Source organism: Athene noctua, chromosome 16 (assembly GCF_965140245.1).
Source record: "Athene noctua chromosome 16, bAthNoc1.hap1.1, whole genome shotgun sequence".
Taxonomy (NCBI): Eukaryota; Metazoa; Chordata; class Aves; order Strigiformes; family Strigidae; genus Athene; species Athene noctua.
The window spans coordinates 11159540-11181431 of record NC_134052.1 but is presented as its reverse complement, the minus strand read 5'-3'; the positions used below and the strand labels follow the sequence as shown (position 1 = coordinate 11181431).

General features: G+C 40.9%; 1 protein-coding gene across 1 annotated transcript; it reads right to left on the bottom strand.

Annotated features, from left to right (window-relative positions):
- Positions 1-587: 587 nt before the first annotated feature.
- On the bottom strand, positions 588-7800 carry PCK1 (phosphoenolpyruvate carboxykinase 1). Its single transcript, XM_074920215.1, has 9 exons — positions 7562-7800; positions 6014-6195; positions 5236-5439; positions 4726-4913; positions 3618-3780; positions 3263-3487; positions 3041-3172; positions 2202-2297; positions 588-1600 (listed from the first exon to the last, which is right to left on the bottom strand). Exons 1-9 carry the CDS (start codon positions 7783-7785, stop codon positions 1146-1148), a joined length of 1869 nt encoding a protein of 622 aa, XP_074776316.1. The 5' UTR covers positions 7786-7800; the 3' UTR covers positions 588-1145.
- Positions 7801-21892: the final 14092 nt, after the last annotated feature.

Here is a 21892-nt window from a genome sequence, read left to right as displayed (position 1 = left end):
TTGGATCTACAAGGAAGCCAACATAGACTCCTGCCCCTATTTTCATTGAGCTGTCTAAGGCTTTAGGCATCTCAACAAACCTGGAAAACTCTTCCCAAACTGCCTTTACTTCAAGAGCTCCACTAGTTATTCTTGCAAAAGCCAAGGTACTGTAGAACAGAAACAAATCCTGTGACTTTATCAAATGAGCAAGGTCCTAATATGAGGCTTTCCTAGAGGGTTAGTTTATTTTATAAATGCCTGAAGTTACTAACAATGCCCAGTTATGGAGAGCATGTCCTGAGCTGGATGACTGCTCACAGCTGGTATCATAATTTCTGGTTTGTTATTTTCACACGAATAGAAGTTGCAAAGACAGTATATGGCTTAAACTAGTTGGCTTAGGGGTAGCAGATCAATGCTAGTCAACATCTAACTTCCACATGTGAATTTCTCTCTGTGCTGTGGTATTGACAGGAGGCCCAATTTATATGCATGTAGTTTATAAACAGTGAGAATACTGGAAATGAGGTCATATTTTGTATAAACATTTATTTCAATAGTTTAAAGAACAAGTCATTCAAAACATCTGGAAATCACAGGAACATGAGTCATATATAATAGCAATATCTTAAATATGCATTAGTAATACAAAGTCATCTCTCACTCTGATAAAAGTTACCACTTCATTTTTCTAAAAAATATTTAAGCCATGAAATATGTTTAGGTAATACATATATACAGCATCTAATTCTCTTTCTTCTGTCCTGTACAGTCCTGTAGACTCTAGAGGTTTGTGTGATAGAAACAATGTGCTACACTTTGAAGGCTGGATTGTTCTGGATTGTATATGAAGAACTAGGCAAATAATTTACACACATCATGGCTATATGTGCATGTAAGTGACAGATCTGGGTTTTGAAGACCATATGCACATACATTCCCACAGCTGTTCACCTTTTCACAACAACTGATGTAGTTATAAATCATTAGGTCTGGAGTTACTTTTAGAATGCCCTTATCTATATTCTAACTAAGCTAAGACCTACTTTCATTATAACCCCCTGCCCATCAGTGTGCTGTTATGCTTCCCGTGATGATTTGGTAAAATGTGTTTGTCCTGTCTTGGTATATGTGGATTGATAAATAATTGTAGGTTTGATCAGCTACAACTGTTTTATCCTCATCTCTAAGGCAAGTGTTTCCCTTTCTATTTCATAGGGAAGGTCAGCATTAACTTGCACTTCAAAGTATTGTTTGATTTCTTCTACCTCCTTTTCCCAGAACTCTTTGGAGATATCAAACAGTTCGGTCAAGTTGACATCTTCTAAACCCTTCAAGTTCAAAGCAGTGTCAGCAGGGATGTAACCTATGGCAGTTGGCTTGGCAGAGGCTTTCCCTTCAATTCTGTTGAACATCCACTCCAACACACGGGAATTCTCTCCGTAGCCAGGCCACAGGAATTTCCCTTGGCTGTCTTTCCGGAACCAGTTAACATGAAAGACCCTTGGTAGTTTTGCAGCTGGACGATGTGCCATGCTGAGCCAGTGGGCCAAGTATTTACCGAAGTTGTAGCCAAAGAAAGGTCTCATGGCAAATGGATCATGCATAATGATTTTGCCTGTTCAAAACACAAATGGAGAATGTAAGATAATAAATAGCACGTTTATTCTAAAGCACAAGATTCAGATCCTCCCAGGATTTAGAACTCATGGTCCCCTAACCTCCCTTCTGTATATGAACCAAAGAGCTTTAAGAAACAATACAAGCATTGTCCTTGATGTACAGAAAAAATACACATTAAATTATTTTTTGTAATCAGTGGAAATTAAATTTCTTAAATCTCAGGTCAAGCAGCTTAAATGAGGATCCTCAAGAGCTGGCTTTCATCATTCATGTATTTATGTTGAGCTCTAGCAGAATAGAAAATTTAAGTTTATTTATCCCAGACTGTAACAAGAACTCTATATCAAGGCTTTTGGCAATCCCATGCCTGCACCCTGTTCTGTATGCTTGCCACCTAGGGGATTATTTTGCTTAATTTGACTTTTACAGAGAATTTGACTTTTAATTCCAGTACAAATATTTTTCTATTGTGAAAATGCACAGGTTGCAAAATTAGCTGCCAAGACTGAAATGTGAAAGAGCAGGGGAGGAGACAGAGGAGACAGACCAGAGGGGATTGCTTTTAATACAGGTAGGCAGATTAAATTTTGATTTACCTTTGTGCTCAGCAGCTGCTGTTGCTTCAGATCTCATAGCTGCTCCTATAAATACTCCATGCTGCCAGTTAAAGGCCTCATATACGAGAGGCACACCTGTAAAGAACAAAATCACTTCAGTAATTAGAGGTCAAAAAAACATTTTTATATCAGGTTTTGCTACCTGAGATGCTGCTGAATGCATGTTACTGTATAACATATTCTAATTTTTCCTGGGTTTTTTAATCAGTTCATTTCCTGCCCTCCTACAGCAAAGAAAATTATATGAATGTTTTCAAAACTGGCTACTGATTACTGAACATATCCATGTTTAGTTGCTCAGTAGGAGATATCTGGGACCTCAGAGTCCCCAGAAAATTTTACTGGAAATAGAATCTGGTCCTGTGATCATATTAGCCTCAGACCTAGCATCACTTGTATTTCTTTTCCAACATCAGGTGACCTTTAACAGATCAATTTATTTTACTTCCTTTTCTGTAAATTAACTGGTTCATGTCTCTAACCATTCCCTATCTGAACTAGTTAAACTGAAAGCAAATTGAGACAAGTATAGTAATTTGCTATGCATCTGTGTATTACCCAGGTTAGCGGGTCCTGATGTCTCTCCAGTCCTAATTTATTATTATTACCTGTTTTGTGTTAACATCTAACAATTCAGACATTGAAATATCAGTGGCTGTAAGTGTGTGTGTCAAAGGCTAACATGGAGAAGTTCGACTAACATGGTTATTTGCTTGCTTTTGCAGCTGTGAAAGCAAAACCTGTGTCTATGCCCAGTTGTGTTTTGATCCTCTGTGGTCAGCACTTCAGCCTTGATGTGTGGCTGCTGCACCTCTTACCCTCAGGTCTGCGGCCTCCAAATATTATCCCTTCAATGGGCACGCCCTCGGGTGATTCCCATGCCGGGTCGATGATGGGGCACTGGCTGGCTGGAGTGCAAAATCTTGAGTTGGGATGAGCACAAGGTTCCCCTGTACAGAACAGTGAAAAGGTCATGATGGCAGCATTCACTTTATTTCAGTAGAGAAAGCCGAGAGAGACTGTGGAGTGGACCAGGTTACCTTTATCTGGTGTCCAATCCTTATTCTTCCATGAATTCAGTGTTACTCCTGGTGGTAATGGCTCATCAATGCCTTCCCAGTAGACACCTCCATCACTTGTTTCTGCTACGTTGGTAAAGATGGTGTTCTTGAATATGGTTTTAATAGCATTGGGGTTTGTTTTGACTGAGGTTCCAGGTGCAACACCAAAAAAGCCATTTTCTGGATTAATTGCCCTTAAGTTGCCTGAAAGTTAAATAACAAAATATAAGTAAATCAAACTGTTTTAATTCTATCCACAATTTTGTAGTATGTCTTGCCGCACGTAAAAGCAACCTGTGCTGGATTGTAAAACAGTCCCATTTCAATTCCATACCTTGTTCATCAAATTTCATCCAGGCAATATCATCACCCACGCACTCAATTTTCCATCCTGGCAGGCTTGGGTTCATCATGGCCAAGTTAGTTTTTCCACATGCACTAGGGAATGCTGCAGCAAAATACTTCTTTTCACCTTCTGGATTCGTAATGCCCAGGATCTAGTGAAAAATTAATGCAACAGTTAAACACAGTCTTTTTTTCTTGCACTTTTCATTTTGAAGATTGTCTCCCAGCAAGTGGTAATGATAAAATATTTAATTATGCAAATTTGTTCCTACAGAAGAAGCACCACATAATATAGTTGACAAATAACTCAAACTGTACTTCATTAATCAAAAAGTCTACTCTTCTTGCCCTTAGAATATCAGTAAGGAGTTATTTATATTTTTTTAAAATGTCAGGTATGTATATAATTCATACATGTATTTTTATTTTGCTGATACACAGACTGTATACAGCTGTGTTTCTCAGCTGAGACAGAAGAAAACCAGGCAACAGTCTTTTGGCTGCATGACTGGAGTGAAGTGAAAGCACTTCACATACAGATACTTATGAACTTCTTAAAGTCCGTAGATATTTTTTTCTGAGACTGTTTTCTTATGCACTTTATAGTTCTTTTTTTCAGTGGTATTTTATGGCAGTAGAATGTTTAAGTGACAACAGAAAGTAAAGGCAGGAAGGGTACAAAGCAGAACTCATCTAGAAAATACAGTATTTGAGGATTTTTTGAGTGCACAGACCTCTTTACAAGATGAAAGACAATTTTCAAAACTTGCATTAATCTTTTGCGATTAGACTTGTAGGGACAATGATGATGTTTAGGGTCTGCTCAGGTACATGGGTCTGCCTACAAGTAGCCGCTGTCAGAAGTTCCAAATTTTTCTTGGTTTATGATTTTACAAGTACTATTTTAAAATGTTTGGTACTTAACCTTGCAAGCAGTTTCCTACTTCTTGTAGACTGCCATGTGATAAACTTGTATCTAATGTTACAGGACTATCCATATGAGACTAATTTCATTGATAGCAAGATGTGATGTATTTATGTTGAGCTAATTTAGGGTTTAATGGCTGTTCAAGCACACATGATTTAATAGCTCTTACCAGCATGTGCTCAGCTAGCCAGCCCTCCTCTTTGGCGATTCTGCTGGCAATTCTGAGAGCAAAGCATTTTTTCCCCAGTAAGGAGTTTCCTCCGTAACCGCTGCCAAATGAAATGATCTCTCTGCGATCCGGGAGATGGGCAATCAGCGTTAACTCCGGGTTGCACGGCCAGTTGTTGATTAATGGTTCTGCAGAACAGAATGTTGTACTCATGAATGCAGCAATTTCCATGCTGGATCACACTGTTGTTTCATCAGCATCAAGCCTCTGACAACAACACATACCAGATGCTTTAAAGGAAACCCCCTGGTAAGCACTAGGGATAATAATCTCCTTTCTGTGAAACTCTCATTGAGCTTTAATTCCTTTAATTGAGTTCTGAACCTAGTGCTGTGGCACAAACCATCCTGGTCTTCTATGGTGAGTGTCTTTGATGTGCTGAGAACACACAGTCAGCATTAAACACGCCCCTGGGAATTTCCAGGGGTGACAGTTTTTAATGTCTCTTACCTTTTAGTGGTAGAGGACATCCAACTGAGTGAAGGCATTTTACAAACTCCCCGTTGCTCAGGGCTTTCAAAGCAGCTGTTCCCATTCGTGTCATGATCCTCATGCTGGCCACTACGTACGGTGAATCTGTCAGCTCAATCCCAATCTTGGACAAAGGAGACCCAATAGGCCCCATGCTGAAGGGGATGACATACATTGTCCGTCCTAGAAAACAGGGAGTAGCAAGATGTGACAATGAGCAAAACAAGGAACTTTTGAAATTATTAACATGGAGGTTGTTTTCACTCCTTTAAAAGCTGTTTGTCTTGTGGGTGTTTCTGATGATGTTTAAAGAGCTGTAGCTTTGTTTGTCTAATTGTGTAGCAAGAAGTTCTATCTTAAATGCTGAAAGCAGCTGTTCAGACAAATTGTCTAGCCAGTAGTAAAGGTGGCTGGAGGCCAAGTTCTCTGTTGGTGTAAATTGCTGAACCTGAAATTATTGCTGGGGATGTGAGTCCTCCATTCTCATCTCACTTCCTATCTGCTGCTTAGTTGTTTCCGGAAAAAAGTCACCATTTTTCCTACCACACTTCACCCCTCTTTATGAAGAGAAGAATGTTGGAAAGAGACTGAGAACTATCCTTCCATGGGCATTTGGATCTATGGTAAAGATCCAGATGAAACCAACAAAGTGACTAATATCAGGGGTATAAACCTTAACCTTCGGCTAAAATATTTCTTTAAAGGTAACTGTAACTAGTAGTAGGTTAGAAGTTCAATTTCAGCTGTTCTTGCCTACCTTGCATGCAGCCTGGGAACCTGGTATTGAAGGCTTTCTCAAAATCTTCTTCAGACATCCAGCGACCCAGCTGGCTAGTTCCAGTTTTAGGGATCGGAGTGGTATCTCTCTGTTCTTGAGTGATGATGACTGTCTTGCTCTCAATTCTTGCCACATCTCTTGGATCAGTGAGAGCCAACCAGCTGCATTTCACCAAAAATCAGGAAAGTAGACTCTATCAATATGGCACTTTTTACCCTTCTGTTGGACTGGTTTAGCACGAAAGAGTACAACACTTTGTAAAGCCAAAACTACAGTGACAGAGCCAGTGTAACAGACAATCTCAAAAATCAGTCAGATACATTCTCGCATCCAGATTGTTTCAAGACTTTCCAGTACAAATAACAAATTATATGGCCCAGGAAATTCTGATTACATGTTAATACTCCTTTGCCTCTTATCTCAGTCTTATTCTCTGTTGCTAACTTCCAGGAAAAAGTTAATCTTGTTTAATTCTCATTCTCATCAGTGTGAAGATTTTTTTCATGGGACAACAAAATGATGTCTCGAGCAAAGTGGATGCCAAACAAGTACTTAAGTGTTGGTATAAGTGCCTATGGGATCAGAATCCAGCTTAGTGGATTGGCATAGTACTTTAAGTTAGAGGCATCTGAAAAGAAATACTGAGTATAAGCACAATCATAAGAAGTGAAGGAATTTATTAAAGGGGATTCTTTTTCCCCTCTAAAGAATTTTTGCCATCTATTTACAATAGAGAGGATTGTTTTACATTTTCACCTCTGTGCATAGAAATTTTCCACGAGTATAAAAATGTTCTAGTTGGGCTGTCATAACCATCATCACTACAGCTAAGCATATAATTAACAATGAATAATTTATCTGGTGAATCTTGCCCTTTTCTCTCCCAAATAGTCTGCAAACAGATTGCCAAATTCCTGCACTTAGTTATTCAAAAGTCTTTGCAGATTTCTTCCATGAAGATCTCTTGGTCGGCACGTAATTCCTGAGTATGTACTTGTTGTTAATATTCTCCTTTCATGTTGGGTTAGTTGGGAGAGATGATGAAATATTTGAAAAAAGCATTTGCTGAATACATTACAGTCAAAGCTCATCGGCATGATATGAATAATGCCTGTACTGAATAATATCTGAACACCCACAGAGCTATTTGAATGCCACAAGAAAGTATTTGATGAATAAACTAATTGACTAAAATAGTAGAATACTTAAAAAGATGTATTTGCTAAATAATATTTAGCTATTGTTAATGATTAGTTACATAAGTCTCATGACATTATTTCAGTTCTCTGATGTAACTAATCAATAGAGACAATGTACAGTTGATAGTCCAACTGAATAATATGCTTCATATTAAGTTTTAGAGGAAAAAGTTTGCTTTTCCTGAGTATTTCACCTATGTAAGCTACAGTGCCAAAATGTTCATGGAAAGCAGATTCTGAAGGGTTATAAGCAGTTTTAAAAGTAAACAGGATAGAAAATGAATATTGTAATTCTGAGATTATACTTGACTTCCTGCAAACTACTCACCAGTTCTCATACTTGCTCAGCTTCTTGATCATGCCTTGTTCTACCATGACATCCAGAATTTTTTTGTTTTCTTCTTCTGAGCCATCACAGATATGAATGCTCTCAGGCTGGCACAGCTTGGCATTACTTTCAATGAAATCCCTCGCTTCTGGAGGCAGGCTCTGCAAATCCCCCTGGACAACCTTGGGCATGACGTTTACCTCAGCTTTCAACTGTGGGGGCATTATTGAACCTGTAGTGGATCTTGTTGATGGCTTTGAAATACTGATCACAATCTAAAATCAAATATATTGGGTGTGTTAGCATACTATGACATTCTAACCAGTGTCAATAAACCTTCCTGACAACGTATAATGCAAAGGCAGAATTTGTAATAGGCTTGATCATGTACTTCTGCTTTAAAATCAATACAGAGAACTTGGATCACTGGTAATTTCAAGCTGGAAAAAATACAGGCCATTCTACTTACTGTCTTCAAAATATTGAATTGGATGTCAGAGAGGATTCTGCAGTCCCTTTCAGTTGATCCCGTTTGACTTGCTTTGTAGTACTCTTGCAATCCCTGCTGTACAAGGAAGCATCCTCCCTCCTTAAATATTCTTCATGGTAGTGTCCATCCCACCAGGTGAGGTGAGGGAGGTTTGTCCTTTACGTCACCACTGGATGTGTCTTGGGACAGTGCCACTGACATTGTCATCATACAGAGTTGTCAACAAAGCAGTCCTGACGAGGTAATCATTTAACAGGTTTGATTAATGAATGCTGAAAACGGTGATTCTGTTTTGAAGCAGTTACAAAATTTAGCAGTTTAACCAAACTTTGATCCGTTTTGGCTTTGAAACCAAAAGCGTCATAACTTCTCGGCGTGTGGGAAAGGTTGAGTACAAAGAGTATCTGGAACAGGGAACACGGGGGTCCTCCAGGCAGAGGCAGTTGGCACATCAGTAGGCAGATGATCGCTAGTTGGCTGTGAAGTGGAGGCTCGTCCAAGGTGTGTTTACTCACCTTGGGAACATTGCCTGATCCGGGGATAAAGTTCAACAGTGAGCACTGACAGGCCTGAATAACCACTACATACACCTGCCTAGAGGCCTTATTTTCGTCCGTGCAATTCTGAAAAAAACCAAAAGGCAATGTAAATCTGAATGTTGGGTTTCCTTCAGTGCAGGAGAGGAAGTTTTTGCTTATGGCTTGCTTTAGGCAAACTGAACAATTATTCTCTATTGCTACAACCTCAGAAGAGGCATATCAGCAACTGTCTTGGTGATTAACCCCCTCCCTCAAATGTTATGTTTTATTTTACCGAGAGCCCTATGTGGGTCATAAAATATTAACCCACCTTTAAATTAGTACTCAAAGGAAATGCACAAAACTGCACAGGAATGTGGCTGCACACTGTTATGTGTGAGATGCACTGTATACATATGTACATATACAGACAAGTGCACATATCTGTATCTGTTGTGGCAGTATATGATACTAACAGCCACTACTACTCTTATAATTCTGATAGTGAGAGTGTGACCTCAGACATTTTGAGGTTCTGCCTCTAACACTGTTCCTGCCTGCCTGTCTTTCAAGTCTTTCCCCTACACTATTTTAGTCCATCATGTCCATAAAGAAAGGCTGACCCCCACATCCACTTGTCCATGCAGTCCGGGTGTGTGAAGACTGAAGTATTTCAGGCAAATAAAACTGCGGAAATAACCCTGCTGCCATTTTATCTCACTCCACTTACAACCAGTCCCAGCAAAGCATCTGGGGCCTGGATGGAGGCGATGCTTTCATGCCAACCTGTCACTTTTTATATTGAAGGGGTTTCAACCATGCATGTAAAATACTGTCAATGGTAGTTTGCAGGACAGGAAATCTGGGAATCCCTGCTAAGTTTCAGGGAGTTCTTTAAAGCAACAAAACTGGTGTGAGTATCCTATATAAAGCATGTTCATAACCTGCCACCTGCTCGGGTTTGTGCAGTCAGCAGGATGTTTCCTGCAAGGCTTTCACTGAGGCATCCAGTGGTGACTTGCAATCCCTGAAAAGTCACGTCTGGCAGAGCAGCATGGACCAGGATTGCAGCTCGCCTTCCTGCCCTGACAGTCTAAAATAAGGCAGAGCTGAATCTCGCACTGCAGGAACGCTTCCTCTGGGACTGTATCCTCTATCTCTCCTGCAAAGCTTTTTATTATGTTTTGTAAACGCAAAGGGAAGAAAATAGTGAAGTAAGAAGGGCTGTCCTTGATGCACTGCAAGGCCAAACATTCCTGAAAAGGAAAACAAAAATCTGGTAGGATAAGAGGTGCTAAAGACTGCTCCAGATGGGGCTCTGCTGTAAGCAAAGGTAAAATCAAAGACAACTTAATAACAACAGCAGTGGTGTTTGTCTTTGGAGTCCACATATTGTGTTTCTGGTGGAGCTGATCAGAAATATTTTGGCCAACTGTTTTCCTTTTAAAACGTATCATTAAGTACTTCATTAAAAATAAAATGGGGCATAATCTTCAGTAATACTAAGCAGATCCCTCTTTCAGTGAAGTACAAAAATACTGAGTCCTTCCTGCTGGCCAGATAAGTCATTATACATAGAAATAACAACTGAGAGTAAACCAGCAATGCTTCGGTTGTCAGAAAAAAGAAAATGGACCAGAAAACGATCATATTGCAGCACAAGTAAAGTCAGAATAAAAGCTTAAAGCTGACAGTGTAAGACAGCAGGATTAGTCCTAGTGTCTCTTTAGTTTTGAGTGGAGGAAAAAATCCCTAAACCCGGAGCATTAGTTTCTGCCAATTAAATTATAGTCAGGCAGGTGTTGTGCAAATTTTCTCACACTGCAATCCTAACCTCCCACAATCTTGCTATACAAACTGTGGGCTTCTCTTGAGAAGACACTAAATATGCCAAATTGGTGGCACTGTGTTATGAACATATGTCCATTAAAAATCACATTAAGGATTCCAAATGTTTTTCATTTGTGATGGCAGCAGGGCTCGAGTGCAGATGTCCACTGGGAATTCTAGACACTTAAGCATCAAATTACTTGTATTTAGGTAACACCTCCCATCAAAGGATCTCAAAGCTTATCACAAACACACAGTAAGCCTCAAGCCCCTATATAAAACATGCATAGTATTTGGTGCAATGAAATAACTGGAGCATATGCAAATCAGGGCCAAGATTTTTTTCAAGAATCTTCTCATTTAGAGATTCAGCTTTTTGATACCCAACAGACGGCATTAAAGGTTTAATCTGAAGATACTGAATTCTCATAACTCCCAGTGTCTCCCACAGAAAAAAAAAAACAGAAGTAGCACCTCCAATGGCTCAGTTACAGTGGTCTTGAGGTGTTCACCCTATACCAGTGTGTACTCCCATTTGCCATGTACGTGTCTGCCTTTTGCATTCAGTTTGCTGGAAGATCTCACTAGTGAGAAACGTGAGAGGTGGTGTGGCGGTAACGTAAGGTCTCAAAAAAAAAAAAAAAGAAATAGTCTTGAATGTAAATTTTATTTTCCATTTAAATGAGAAATCTTTTTTAGCACTAACTCTATTGTAATACTCTAATAGCTGATACATTTTCTTAGTATTGAACATTTTTGGCATTTTTTCTCTGTGCTTCTTGACACTTGAATGTGATGATCATCAGGTGTCTTTTTGGAAGCTGTCAAATTATTTAAATGAGTGTGAATCTGACATTTCGAGATGATAGTGTTCAACAAGTGTCTTGAAAGGAGTGTTTTCAGGATGTTTGCTTTGATGGACACTATTCAGAATGTTCAAAATAGAGGTTCTGAGCACTTTGACTTTTACTGACTTACTGGAACTCAATGCAATAAATGTAAAGCTTCTTAGATGCTTAGAAGAAGTGTCATAAGAAAGCTTAACTCATCACTACAAACCGAGGTGCAACAAAGCACTCTCAATGAGATCTGAAAGTTGTTAATAGCATATAATAATACTCAGAAATTCTACTCCCCTCCCATTGCTAATTATCCTACATATTGTCACCTCCAAAGAGTTTGTCACTTGGGTTTTTTGTTATAAAATTGTAGCGCTTTTTTTTTTAAGATTCTATGAGCTATTCTACTGAAGGAAGAACACTGTTTCCTGATTGTTATTTTTGCTATGAAGTTGTACTCAGCTGAGCATACTGCAATTGCTGCTGGACTGGATGCCCAATTTGCCCAGAACCAAGGGCAGCCCTTGCAAGCATACAACTCACAGAAACCAGGGCAGGGACTGCTCCCTCAATTTCCAGAAGAAAACGTGAACAATGCAAATTGCCGGCAGTTGCAGAAGGGTCTGACTGTGTCAAGTGACAGACCCTGAACAGCCCTGTGGAATATCTCCTCCTTGCAGCCCCTTTTCTTAGGGGCACTGACCGAGCTGCAGGAGGTCTGGGGGCTCTGGCCACACATGCTGTACACTCCTTTCCTTGGACATCGTGTGAACTGTGAGACTGAGCCTCTCAGGCAGAACAGGGAGCAGCAAACTGGGAGCACAGTGCTTCCCTTCTTACTTCCTTCTCTCCAACTCTGAATGCTACACTATTTGTCCTGGGCAGATTGTAAGAGGTAGCATTTGTGGATCACTAAGGCGATGTAACGTTTTTGCCTGTCTTCAAGTGGCTCACTCTGATGGCAGAGGAAGAGAAAGAGAAAAAAAATACCCAGATTTATTGTGATTAGATTCCACTTTCATTAGCCTGTCCAGCATTTTCATCTTGACAACAGACATGCTAAAACTTCTCAAAACAAGTAAATCTCAGCGGAAAGGAACATGTATTAATGTGTGTTTATGCTCTCTGATGGAAGCCACCAACCTTTGATGTTTAGTATCAGCTTGAGTGATCAATCTTGGGTTGTATTTTAGGGAAAGTCCTGTCTGTGTCACAGTCCATGCCTAGGCTGACATGGTATCACAAGCAGACTGGTTTCTTGCTTGTTGTTACTCTGCTTTGGTAGAGAAACCGTTTACTCTTTTTGGTTCTCTTTTTCATTTTCTCTTGTATGGATTAGAAACTGGAGTCTTAGCTTGGGTGGTACTGTGGCACATCCACGCATCGCCTATGAAGGATACTGAGGTTTAATTTCCTCCTGTCACACTAGTGACCCTTCTCAGAAACATAAGACACATTGTTTGGACTCTGATTTCGCAACTGAATCTAAAGTGGGAGACAGCACCCCACATGCAGAGCAGCAAGTGGCTCCCCATTAATGGGCTTTGCTCAGTTAGTGGCTCTGAACAATATGTTATCCACTGTTCCTTCCCTCTCACCAGCTCATTAGCTCTGGAGATGGGATTGATTCATGTAATTTTAACCCTGATAAGTAGTTGCTCTTTTAGAGCTATTTCTCGAGCCGCAACTCTAATTTGGGGACTCTTCCTCACAGGAACAGTGTCCTCTCTTTCATAAAATCCATATCAGGGATCAGTGTGAATATCTGAGTAATGGGCTCTGTAGCCACTGGTATTGGACCAGTGGCCGAGTATGCGTAACCCTGTTAAGCATGAGCTTGGGAGATCTTCTCATCTACTGCATAAGGTCTAATAGGCACATGGAGAGTTTGGGCCCACCAGACTTCAACTGACTTTACCTTAGCCAGCAAAAGGTTGATAAGAACATGACAATAATTTTTGCATGGTTACTGCATTTTTTTGGCTGGATGCGCAGCAGAACCACAGCCAGGAGAGAAGGGGACAAACTGTACTAAACAGAGTGGAAAACAGTCAGCATAAGGTTGTGTGTTTCCCTTCACCTATGTAGCATCTGCTCTGCTCAGTCACACAAAGCCCAGATGGCACCGAGATTCAGCTTTGCAAATAAAAATGGTAACCCTTGCTGGAGCGAAATCTGTTTACCACGGAGCTGTGTGTTTGCAGCTGTCAGGGGCTCCCTGCTTCTTACCTGTGGAGGGGTAAATGACAAATCCCTGCACAGGTTCAAACAGCAGGAGATGTTTCAACCTCTTGTTCAAGAGCATTCTTCTGGCTTCCTGCTGATAACTAGGGTCCTGCTCAGGCCTTAAGAAATTACATGGCAGCACTTTTTAAAATTTAAACTGGTTTATTTTTTTCTAGGATGAGACAACCCTGTCTCTTCTTGTTCCTTCCTTTTGCATGCTGTTCATTATTTCTCTGCGATCCTTCACTTGCTAGCAGCACTCTGTTGTCACTTGTCATGTCAGGGTAACACAGCTCTGTCTACCTGACTGGCAATGTGTTTCTTCTCATTTATTTAAATACTTCCAGTTACTTTTTGTCTCTCATCACTTTTATCCCTTACTACATGCAGTCTGACCCACTGGACACAGTTCTCTATACCCTTCCTGAGCCGATTTCTTTAAGAAGGATGGCTCTAACCAGTAATTGTGGGTGCAGATGCAGAAGGTTTAGGTTCTGCTTCTTCCTCTGCTATGGATTTCCCCATTTGACTTTGGACATGGACCTTTACATCCCCAAGCCTTTATCCTCTCCATGGGAAGGGGGTTGGGAGGTGATAATGCCAATTTCCCTCTGTTCTTGTGATTCTTCCTAGTTTTGGTAGATAGTTCCTGGCTGGAGGAGTTTAAAATCTAATTAGACAAGATCATTATCTCTTCTCATCTTTATATTTGTGCCACAGATAGTCCTTGCTGGGTCTTCTTTAGATTACTGTAATGCAAATACTATGTTCTTATTTGAAATGAAAAACATGTACTATAACCTGTTTTCTACTTTGACAGCAACACAAAAGCACCAACTTGGGCTGAACCATGTTGTCTGTTTCAAGCAAGGTTTGTTCTATATTTTTCCTAGGAAAATAGCTTTGATGAATGTTTCAAGCATTTTGTAACACTGGAAGCAACAACAGGATAGAGAAGCTGATTGTGCAGAGATAAAAGCTAGGCTACATCTAAAGGTCAGAAGGCAAATCTGCCTATGTCAAGCACTACATACCTTTTGGTTCTTGAACCTGACTGCTGTAGGAAAATCAACATTACAGAAAAATAGTTACCTCTGTAATATATCCTGTGTTTACTGGAAAGCCCTGCTGTAAGTGTTAACAGACCAGGTGAAATCCTACCTACTGTACACTCATGCTTAGCGCTTTTCTAATAGGAGGAAGGCAGCATGGGTGGACCACAATGGGATTTTTTCAATGTAAAAGCATTTTTGTTTTGTTGATGTACATGGTTCCTACCAGACATGTGCCACAAGTATGATTACTGCTACAAACAACACTCAGTAAAGAGGTCAAGGGTTCAGCTGGACCCTGGGGATCATACTTTTTTCTTATGCTGTTACGAAGACAGAATTCTGACTCTGCAGTACGTGCTTCTGTTGACTGTCTGTACCTGTCTCCAAATTCACTGATTCAGGATGATTCATATGCACATGAATACTGTTTACTTCAAGAGAAACCTCTTATACACGAACTTAAACTAGTATGTATAAATGAATACTAACCAACTTGCATTCTGTAACTAAAACAAGTAACACACTTGTTAACATTGTATAGTTCAGGTATTTGTGTTGCGAGAGCACTAAGTACCTTGTTATTTTGGGTGAAAGCATAAATGCATTCTGTCCAGGAGATCTAACTGTTAAGACAGAACAAAAGAAGGATATGAATGACAGATCAAGAGACTAAGTTTGCAGAGGCAACTCTGAACAGAGTAATAATCATTATTCACAAAACACAAGTCACTTAGCTATTCTCATTTGCTTTCTAGGTACTTCCTCATCTTGCTGTTCAAAAAGATTATGAAGAGGAAGACTAGAAAGCTGACTCTGTTTATTCTTATAGGAGCATACAAGATGTACAGTTATGCCTGCTATACCATATTTCTGTTACCTGGTCCTGATGGAGAGGCATAGGGCTATCTCATTTTGGTCTAGGTGATGATTCATCACTGTAGCAGGGAGGAAGACTCCAAGATTTAAGGTATCTCTGCTGACAAATCTCAAGGAGTAAATCACCCACTGTCAGTAAAGTCACACTAATATAAGTGTTTTGAAATATGCCCTTAAATGTGGTAGCCCATTTTAGATTTATTTGGATTTTTGAATTGAGAGGCTTGATAGAGGCTCCTCAGAAGCTTTAGTGCCCATGCCGATTTGTGCTTTGAGGTAGAAGAAAATCACACGGGAAGCCACTGCTCTTCTGAACCCACCAGCCCTTTACTGCTGATTTTGCAAGGTTTAATGTGCACTTGCTGCATATCCACGTGGAAGCAGAATTTGAACTCCTTTGGGTTGTACACCGCACTCATTGATTTATTAGGACAATGATTTAATAGTCTCATTCTCTGGTGGTCCTATTAACTTCCAAGCAGTGCTGCCTGTTTAGCTGTGCACAAAGAGCTCTTCTCAGAACTGTTTTCCTGATTAAAGATTAACAATGTGATAAAAGCAAGGAAACATGGGCATCCTTGGAGTTTGTTTCTTACATCAGTTGGTTAAACCTTTACTATCTTTTCTCACTTTGTATCTTCACTTTGTGTTTGGCAATCAAATTCTGCACAGCTCTAGCATGTTTCCTCCAGTTTAGTCAAAACAAGAGGAAAACTTTCTGCCTTTTAAACTTAACTCTTTGACCCTTGCACAAACAGCAACAGAAACCTTTACTAACTAACTAAGGGGAGTTTTCTTTAAAACTTTCTTTGCTATCTCTTGGATTAAAGAGTATTCTGTAAAAACAGTGGAAGTCACTGATGTGTAGTTAACTGTATAACCATGCTAATGTCTTTTGAAATGGAAGAAGTAATATGCTTCTCAAGTAAACATCCCCCCAAATAGACCCAGGCATGCAGATCTGCTGTTTGCCACAAGCAGCAAACGGAGCGTTACTGGACGGCAGAATTGTTTCTAAATATGTCATGATGTTAGATGAAATGGTTAATAGATAAATTGCAATTATGGTTAATATTTTTTAGACCGCTTCCCTGACTTGCGTCTGAGCAATCAATCATCCCTGGTACTTTCAGCTCCAATAAGCTTATGTTAAATACTTCCCCTTTTATATATTCCACATCTGTACTCTATTATGCCCTTCTTTTTTGTCATGCTATATAATTATAATCACTGACAGTATGGAGCAGTATTTTAAAAGCATACGCAATACTCAAAAGCATTAAGTCCTTTAAATTAATAGAAGTTGCTTTGGTTCTTCTACAAGAACCACTCATATTTAAAAGATTATTTGACTTCTCAAAGTCAAGATTAGCACTGGAGAGAGAGCAAAGCTAGGCTTTCCCCAAGCATTAGGCACAGCCCACATCTAGCTGACTGTGCATGAACGGCACAGTCCAAGCAAGCGCTGTGCCTCTGAGAGAGTACTGCAGCTCTCCTCACCGTCCTCTCTGCACTGAGAAATAGAAGTGGTAATTTATAGCTGGGCTAGACACTAGTCAATCAATACCCTTCAGGATGACTTCATCTGTCTTTGCTTTGCTGTGCTCCCATCTTCCCTTTGCTTTGGGGAATAAGTAAGGTAACAAGTAGGACTGTATATTCTGAAGTTCCTGGATCTGAGATCTGACCAGCTTTTATATGACTGTAGGGATGGCGACCAGAGAATTGTGTTCTTTAGGGAGCAAGAAATCTGAGTAAAATCTGAATCCTAAATGATGTCTGCTAGAATAAACTGCAGCTCCCATCTCAGAACTGGTTGTCTGGGGGAAAAACAAAAAAAGAAAAAAAAAAGCTAAAATATTTTAATAATATTCTTCTTTCCAAGTGATCAGTATCTTTTTTGAAATTCAGACTGTATAATTTCTCCTGAGAATCTTCCAGGCCAGCACTGAAGCTCTAAGTTAATTCTGAATCTGCAACCTTCAGTTGCTTAGAACAGCATCCAAAAGAATATAATCCTTTTTGGTTTTTTAATCTCACTCATCAGCTGACATGCTTTCTTTTTTTTTAATTAAGGTTTTAAGGTCTCTGAAGAAGTGCTTCATCTGTGTGAAAGTGGGACACTAAAAGAACAAGTTGACAACAGCACCAGAAAGTACAGTGGGAAGATTTCAATCATTTAGTGACTACAGCTTCATAAACTGAACAATATTTAAAGGAGACACATGAATTAGGAGATTGCAAAAGTATACTCGCTTTCTCTGAGGTAGGTGATGGTGTGAAGGAGGTTATCTACTGCTGTCATTATTAAGAGGGACAATATCTCACTACAAAACAGGTGATGAAGGTAGCAATTGTCCCTGGTGTAAGAGCAGAAGTAAAGGCGTGTATGTTTTCAGACCGGTGTTAAGGCACATAGATACCACTATGACAGGTGCAGTGTGAATACGACATATACTTGGAAACAAAAGTGAGACATTGGAGGAAAGTGAAAATGGAAAACTTTCCAGATGCCAGGTGGAAAATGATATTAAAGCTGTCAAAATAAGTCACAACATAGACTGGGTTTTCTCATAGACTAACACAAGTCATGTTCTGGAGAAGAATGGAGTTTTCAACTACAAGATTGAATATCATAAATGAAACAATTGTGAGCATTGGAGGTTAAATTGGGGCTTATTTGTCTGGCTTTTTTGTTTTGGTCTCTCTTTTTCTTTTTTTCTACCCCTCCTTTCAAGTCTACTGCAACAGTCCTGATTTACGTTGAGTTTTGTGGACAGGTCAAATGTGTAAATAAATCACACTGTTATTGCTTCACATAGTTATCTATTCTGGGCCTAATTCCAAGCCCATTTAAATTGATGGCAATCCTTCTGTCAGCATCAGAGGATTGTAGTTTAGGACCTATGATAGGAAGATGGAGGTGCAAAGCATAGACAGTAAAGCCTGGTTCTACAGCCTCTGCAGTCATCCAAAGTGATTTTCTAAAACACAGGCAGGGAATGAAACTGAAGACTTTGAACTACCTTCAAGGTCAAATATGCTTTATGTTACATGGTAATGGAGCTTTCAAAAAGTCAGCTCCATCTAACAAGCATTAAGCATCTTAAATATTATAAAAGACATTAGTCAGACTTAAGACTGACAATCTGAACAGATAATCCAATATTTTACTCATCAAAAAAGTCAGCTGCGCTGTTTGTACTCAGAGGAGGATGCAGATCAGAACAAAGTTTGCTGTGTTTCCTTAGTGCAGTCAAGGGTAGAACTTGCTCTGCTGATTTAGGATTTCAGTTGTCCATATATTCACCTTCACGCACTGGTAGATTCTTATCAGCAATGTATCTGCAATTTTGTGGGTGGATTTTGTTTCTTTATGTAACATTACTTTAGCACAAAAGAATGTGCCTACATTAAATTCTTTATATTTCTTATAAAATAATCCTAACAAGCAATATTCATACTGAGTATGTTTACAGTCCAAAATATGAGTTAAAAAGTAAAAAAAGGTCCTTTATTCTTTTCATGAAAGATTTTTCATGCGGACTGTTGATCTGATAGAAAGAAACAGACCTTTTAGAGGACTGGGTAGAAGCTTGAGTGCAATTACAGATAGCTGATGCAGTAGGTAGACTGGTAACTGGACATTGTGTACACAATAGACTATGACAGCCATTATGGAGCTGTTAACCTCTATTGTGTCAAAACGTAATTAGAAAGTGGTTGAGTTTGTAGACTGCTCATCCAAGTGATTCCTTTAAATTCATCAAAAATGAACTGGAGGGCTATTCTGCATTTGAGTTATAAATCCTTGAAAATATCAGTTTATAATGGAAATAGTGACAGATGTTTAACTGTAGCTGCATGGATGGTGCTGGTATTAATAATGCAGAAGTACAAGGCAGGACAGCTCTTGGATGCTGATGACTGTTTAAGTGCAGAAAAACTCATTAAAATGACCTAAAGGAGGATACATTATTGTAACAACTTTTTTCCTCAGAGCCTTTCAACTATCATAATTGCATAGTATACATAGCAACTTGAAAAGATTCAGAAATGTGTAAGAAGTATAATCTCTGGCTACAGTCACCAGCAGCATAATTATATGAATATGTTGTATATTCTGCATCCTGTTCTTTGGTTTCGAGAGCCCACAGATTCTGTAGGTGATGAATAATGCGGTATCTAACTAAAATATCAGCCCTAAATTGCTGGAATACATATTCAACCTTAAATAATTGCTCTGAATTTGTGTTGATTCCAAGTAACATAATAGCTATGACTAATTTGCAGTTATTGAATGTAAAAAAATTGTATTACTTTTGCATTTAGATTCTGCAGATCTGTGGATAGGAGTTGTTGTTGTCAAGGGTATTTATGGGAGTTACAGGAACTTACTGTCTCTAAGGACAAGGCCCAGTAAGGTCAATGACCTAACATCAGGCTTGTCATGAGATTGTTTTTCGAGATGAGAAGGTTTTAATTTTTCATTCTTACAACTTGTTACAGCGGCCCTGCCAATGTACTTTTCATGGCTACATCCGTTGCAGTAATCAGAATCACTGGCCTTTCCAATGGTGCCGTATAGCACCTGCTATCTCAGACACCCAAAACACGGATATAGTAATAATGTCCCTGCCAAATTCAGTGGAAAAGGGGACACATGGTTCCTGGGTACCCAGCAGTGTTAACTGTGCTCAGAAACACACCATATAATATTGGCTTTGTGCAAAACACCAGCTCGTCTGATGGAATAGTACAGCTAAACAGGCCAGCGGCATTTGCTGCTACTTTGTGCTAAGGATATTTCACAAATGCCAGTTTTAATGGGTGAGTTACACAGGAAAGGAAAGCCATGAATTGGTTAGGGGTTTTGTTTTGTTTAAAGTTCAGTATGTGGTTTAGCAGGATCTGGACCATGCTGGGCTATAGTCGCTTTGCAATGTACTGTACTTTGCAACACACTGAACTGGTATTTAGAGATAAAGCTCCAAATCTGTCCTTTGCACTAGTGTACAATAGAGTATTAATAGTAAGTGGGCCTTATAAAATGTTTGACGGTTGGAAATTGCTAGTCTAGAAGGGTACACAAGATTAAATGTTAAGTCTCTCAAATTGTACAAGTTACCTCAAAGACATTTTTACAATGTCTATGGAGAACTCTTAAGTCTAAAACTTCTTGTTCTCATTGAATAACCAATCCTGGCCTAAAGTATAGTGTAATGATGCTTATATATCACTCTGCTGCTTCTGCAAATGTACTTCAGCCAATTTTGTAAAATACTTCAGCTCCCAGGGTAAGAGATGCTGCGGCACTAGCAGTGAGCCAGCTCTTCAGCAGCACTCCAGCGACATGGCACCCAGGCTGAAGTGTTTCCGTGAGAGAAACATGGGAAGTACTTCAAATGTTTTGCAAGCGGGGAAACCAGTTGAGCTCAGCCCGTGGTCTCCAGCCAAGTGGGAGCAGAAGGTTAAGGGCCTACAATTAAGACCGAGAGACCTTCATCTAGGACTCGAGCGTGACAAAATGGCAGGCGGCTTTTACAGGAGGCCCGGCTGCCTAGCCGCACGGATTGGCCGTGCTCCCGCTGTCAGAAGGGCTCTTTGCTAAGCGTCGGGCACGGGCAGGCCTCGGGAGGTTCGCCCCTGTCAGCCTCTTCGGGAATTGCCAGGAGAGGAACCAGCTCTCCCCCACGGAAGACGCTGCCCACGAGTGGGCTTCCCGCTCCCGGCTGCGGCTGAGGGGGAGACTCCTCCCTGGGGGAGCGCCATCATCCAGCTCGCGGTGCACACGAGGGACGGGGCCCCTCCACATCGAGCCCCTTCTCCGCCCGCCCTCGCCTGAGGGGGAGCCGCAAGCGCACGGGCCACGATCGCTGCCCACCCGCAACCCGGGGGCTGGGCCCGCCGCCGCCCGAGGAGCGCAGCGGCGGGCGGGAGGTGGGAGCCTTCCCGCTGCGGGGCCGTGAGGGGATGGCGCGGGGGGAGCCCCTGGCCGGGGAGCAGGGGGAGTTCCGGGGGGTGAGGGCCGGCCGGGCGGCGCTGGGAGTGCGGCTGCGGGCAGGGGGGGCAGTGAGGCGGCGGCGGCGCCGGGCGGGCAGGACAGCGACGTGGGGCAGGGGCTGGAGTGCGAGGCAGGGCCTGCAAGCCTGGCACTTGGCCTTGTTTTAAACCTCGCCTTTTGAACAGGTTCACTCAGCGGCGTACGGGGCCTTAGGGCTGCTGGAACCTTTCGTCTAAATCGGGGGTGCAGAAAAAAGCGGGGACAGAAGAGTGTGACGGGGACAGGATGACCCGAGCAGAGGAGAGGAGCAGTGCCAGTGACAATTGTGCGGGATTCGACGTGCGGGCGGCGGCATGTCTCCCCCCAGAGCGGTGCCTGTCTCCTGAAGAGAGTGAAAAACACTTGCTGGTACTACAGACAGTGTCTGACGGCAGGGGAAGAGGATTTGGGGGCAGTCTGCCAGGTAACTGCCCTCCCGCAGAAGGGGGTGGCC

What these genes read in the sequence shown, in the direction of transcription:
- PCK1 (XM_074920215.1), bottom strand. Translation starts at nt 7,785, where the DNA reads ATGCCCCCACAGTTGAAAGCTGAGGTAAACGTCATGCCCAAGGTTGTC. An exon ending in CTGAGCAAGTATGAGAACTG is followed by an intron (nt 6,196 to 7,561) that starts GTGAGTAGTTTG and finishes GGTGAAATGCAG; the next exon opens with CTGGTTGGCTCTCACTGATC. An exon ending in ATGTCCTCTACCACTAAAAG is followed by an intron (nt 4,914 to 5,235) that starts GTAAGAGACATT and finishes TCTGTTCTGCAG; the next exon opens with AACCATTAATCAACAACTGG.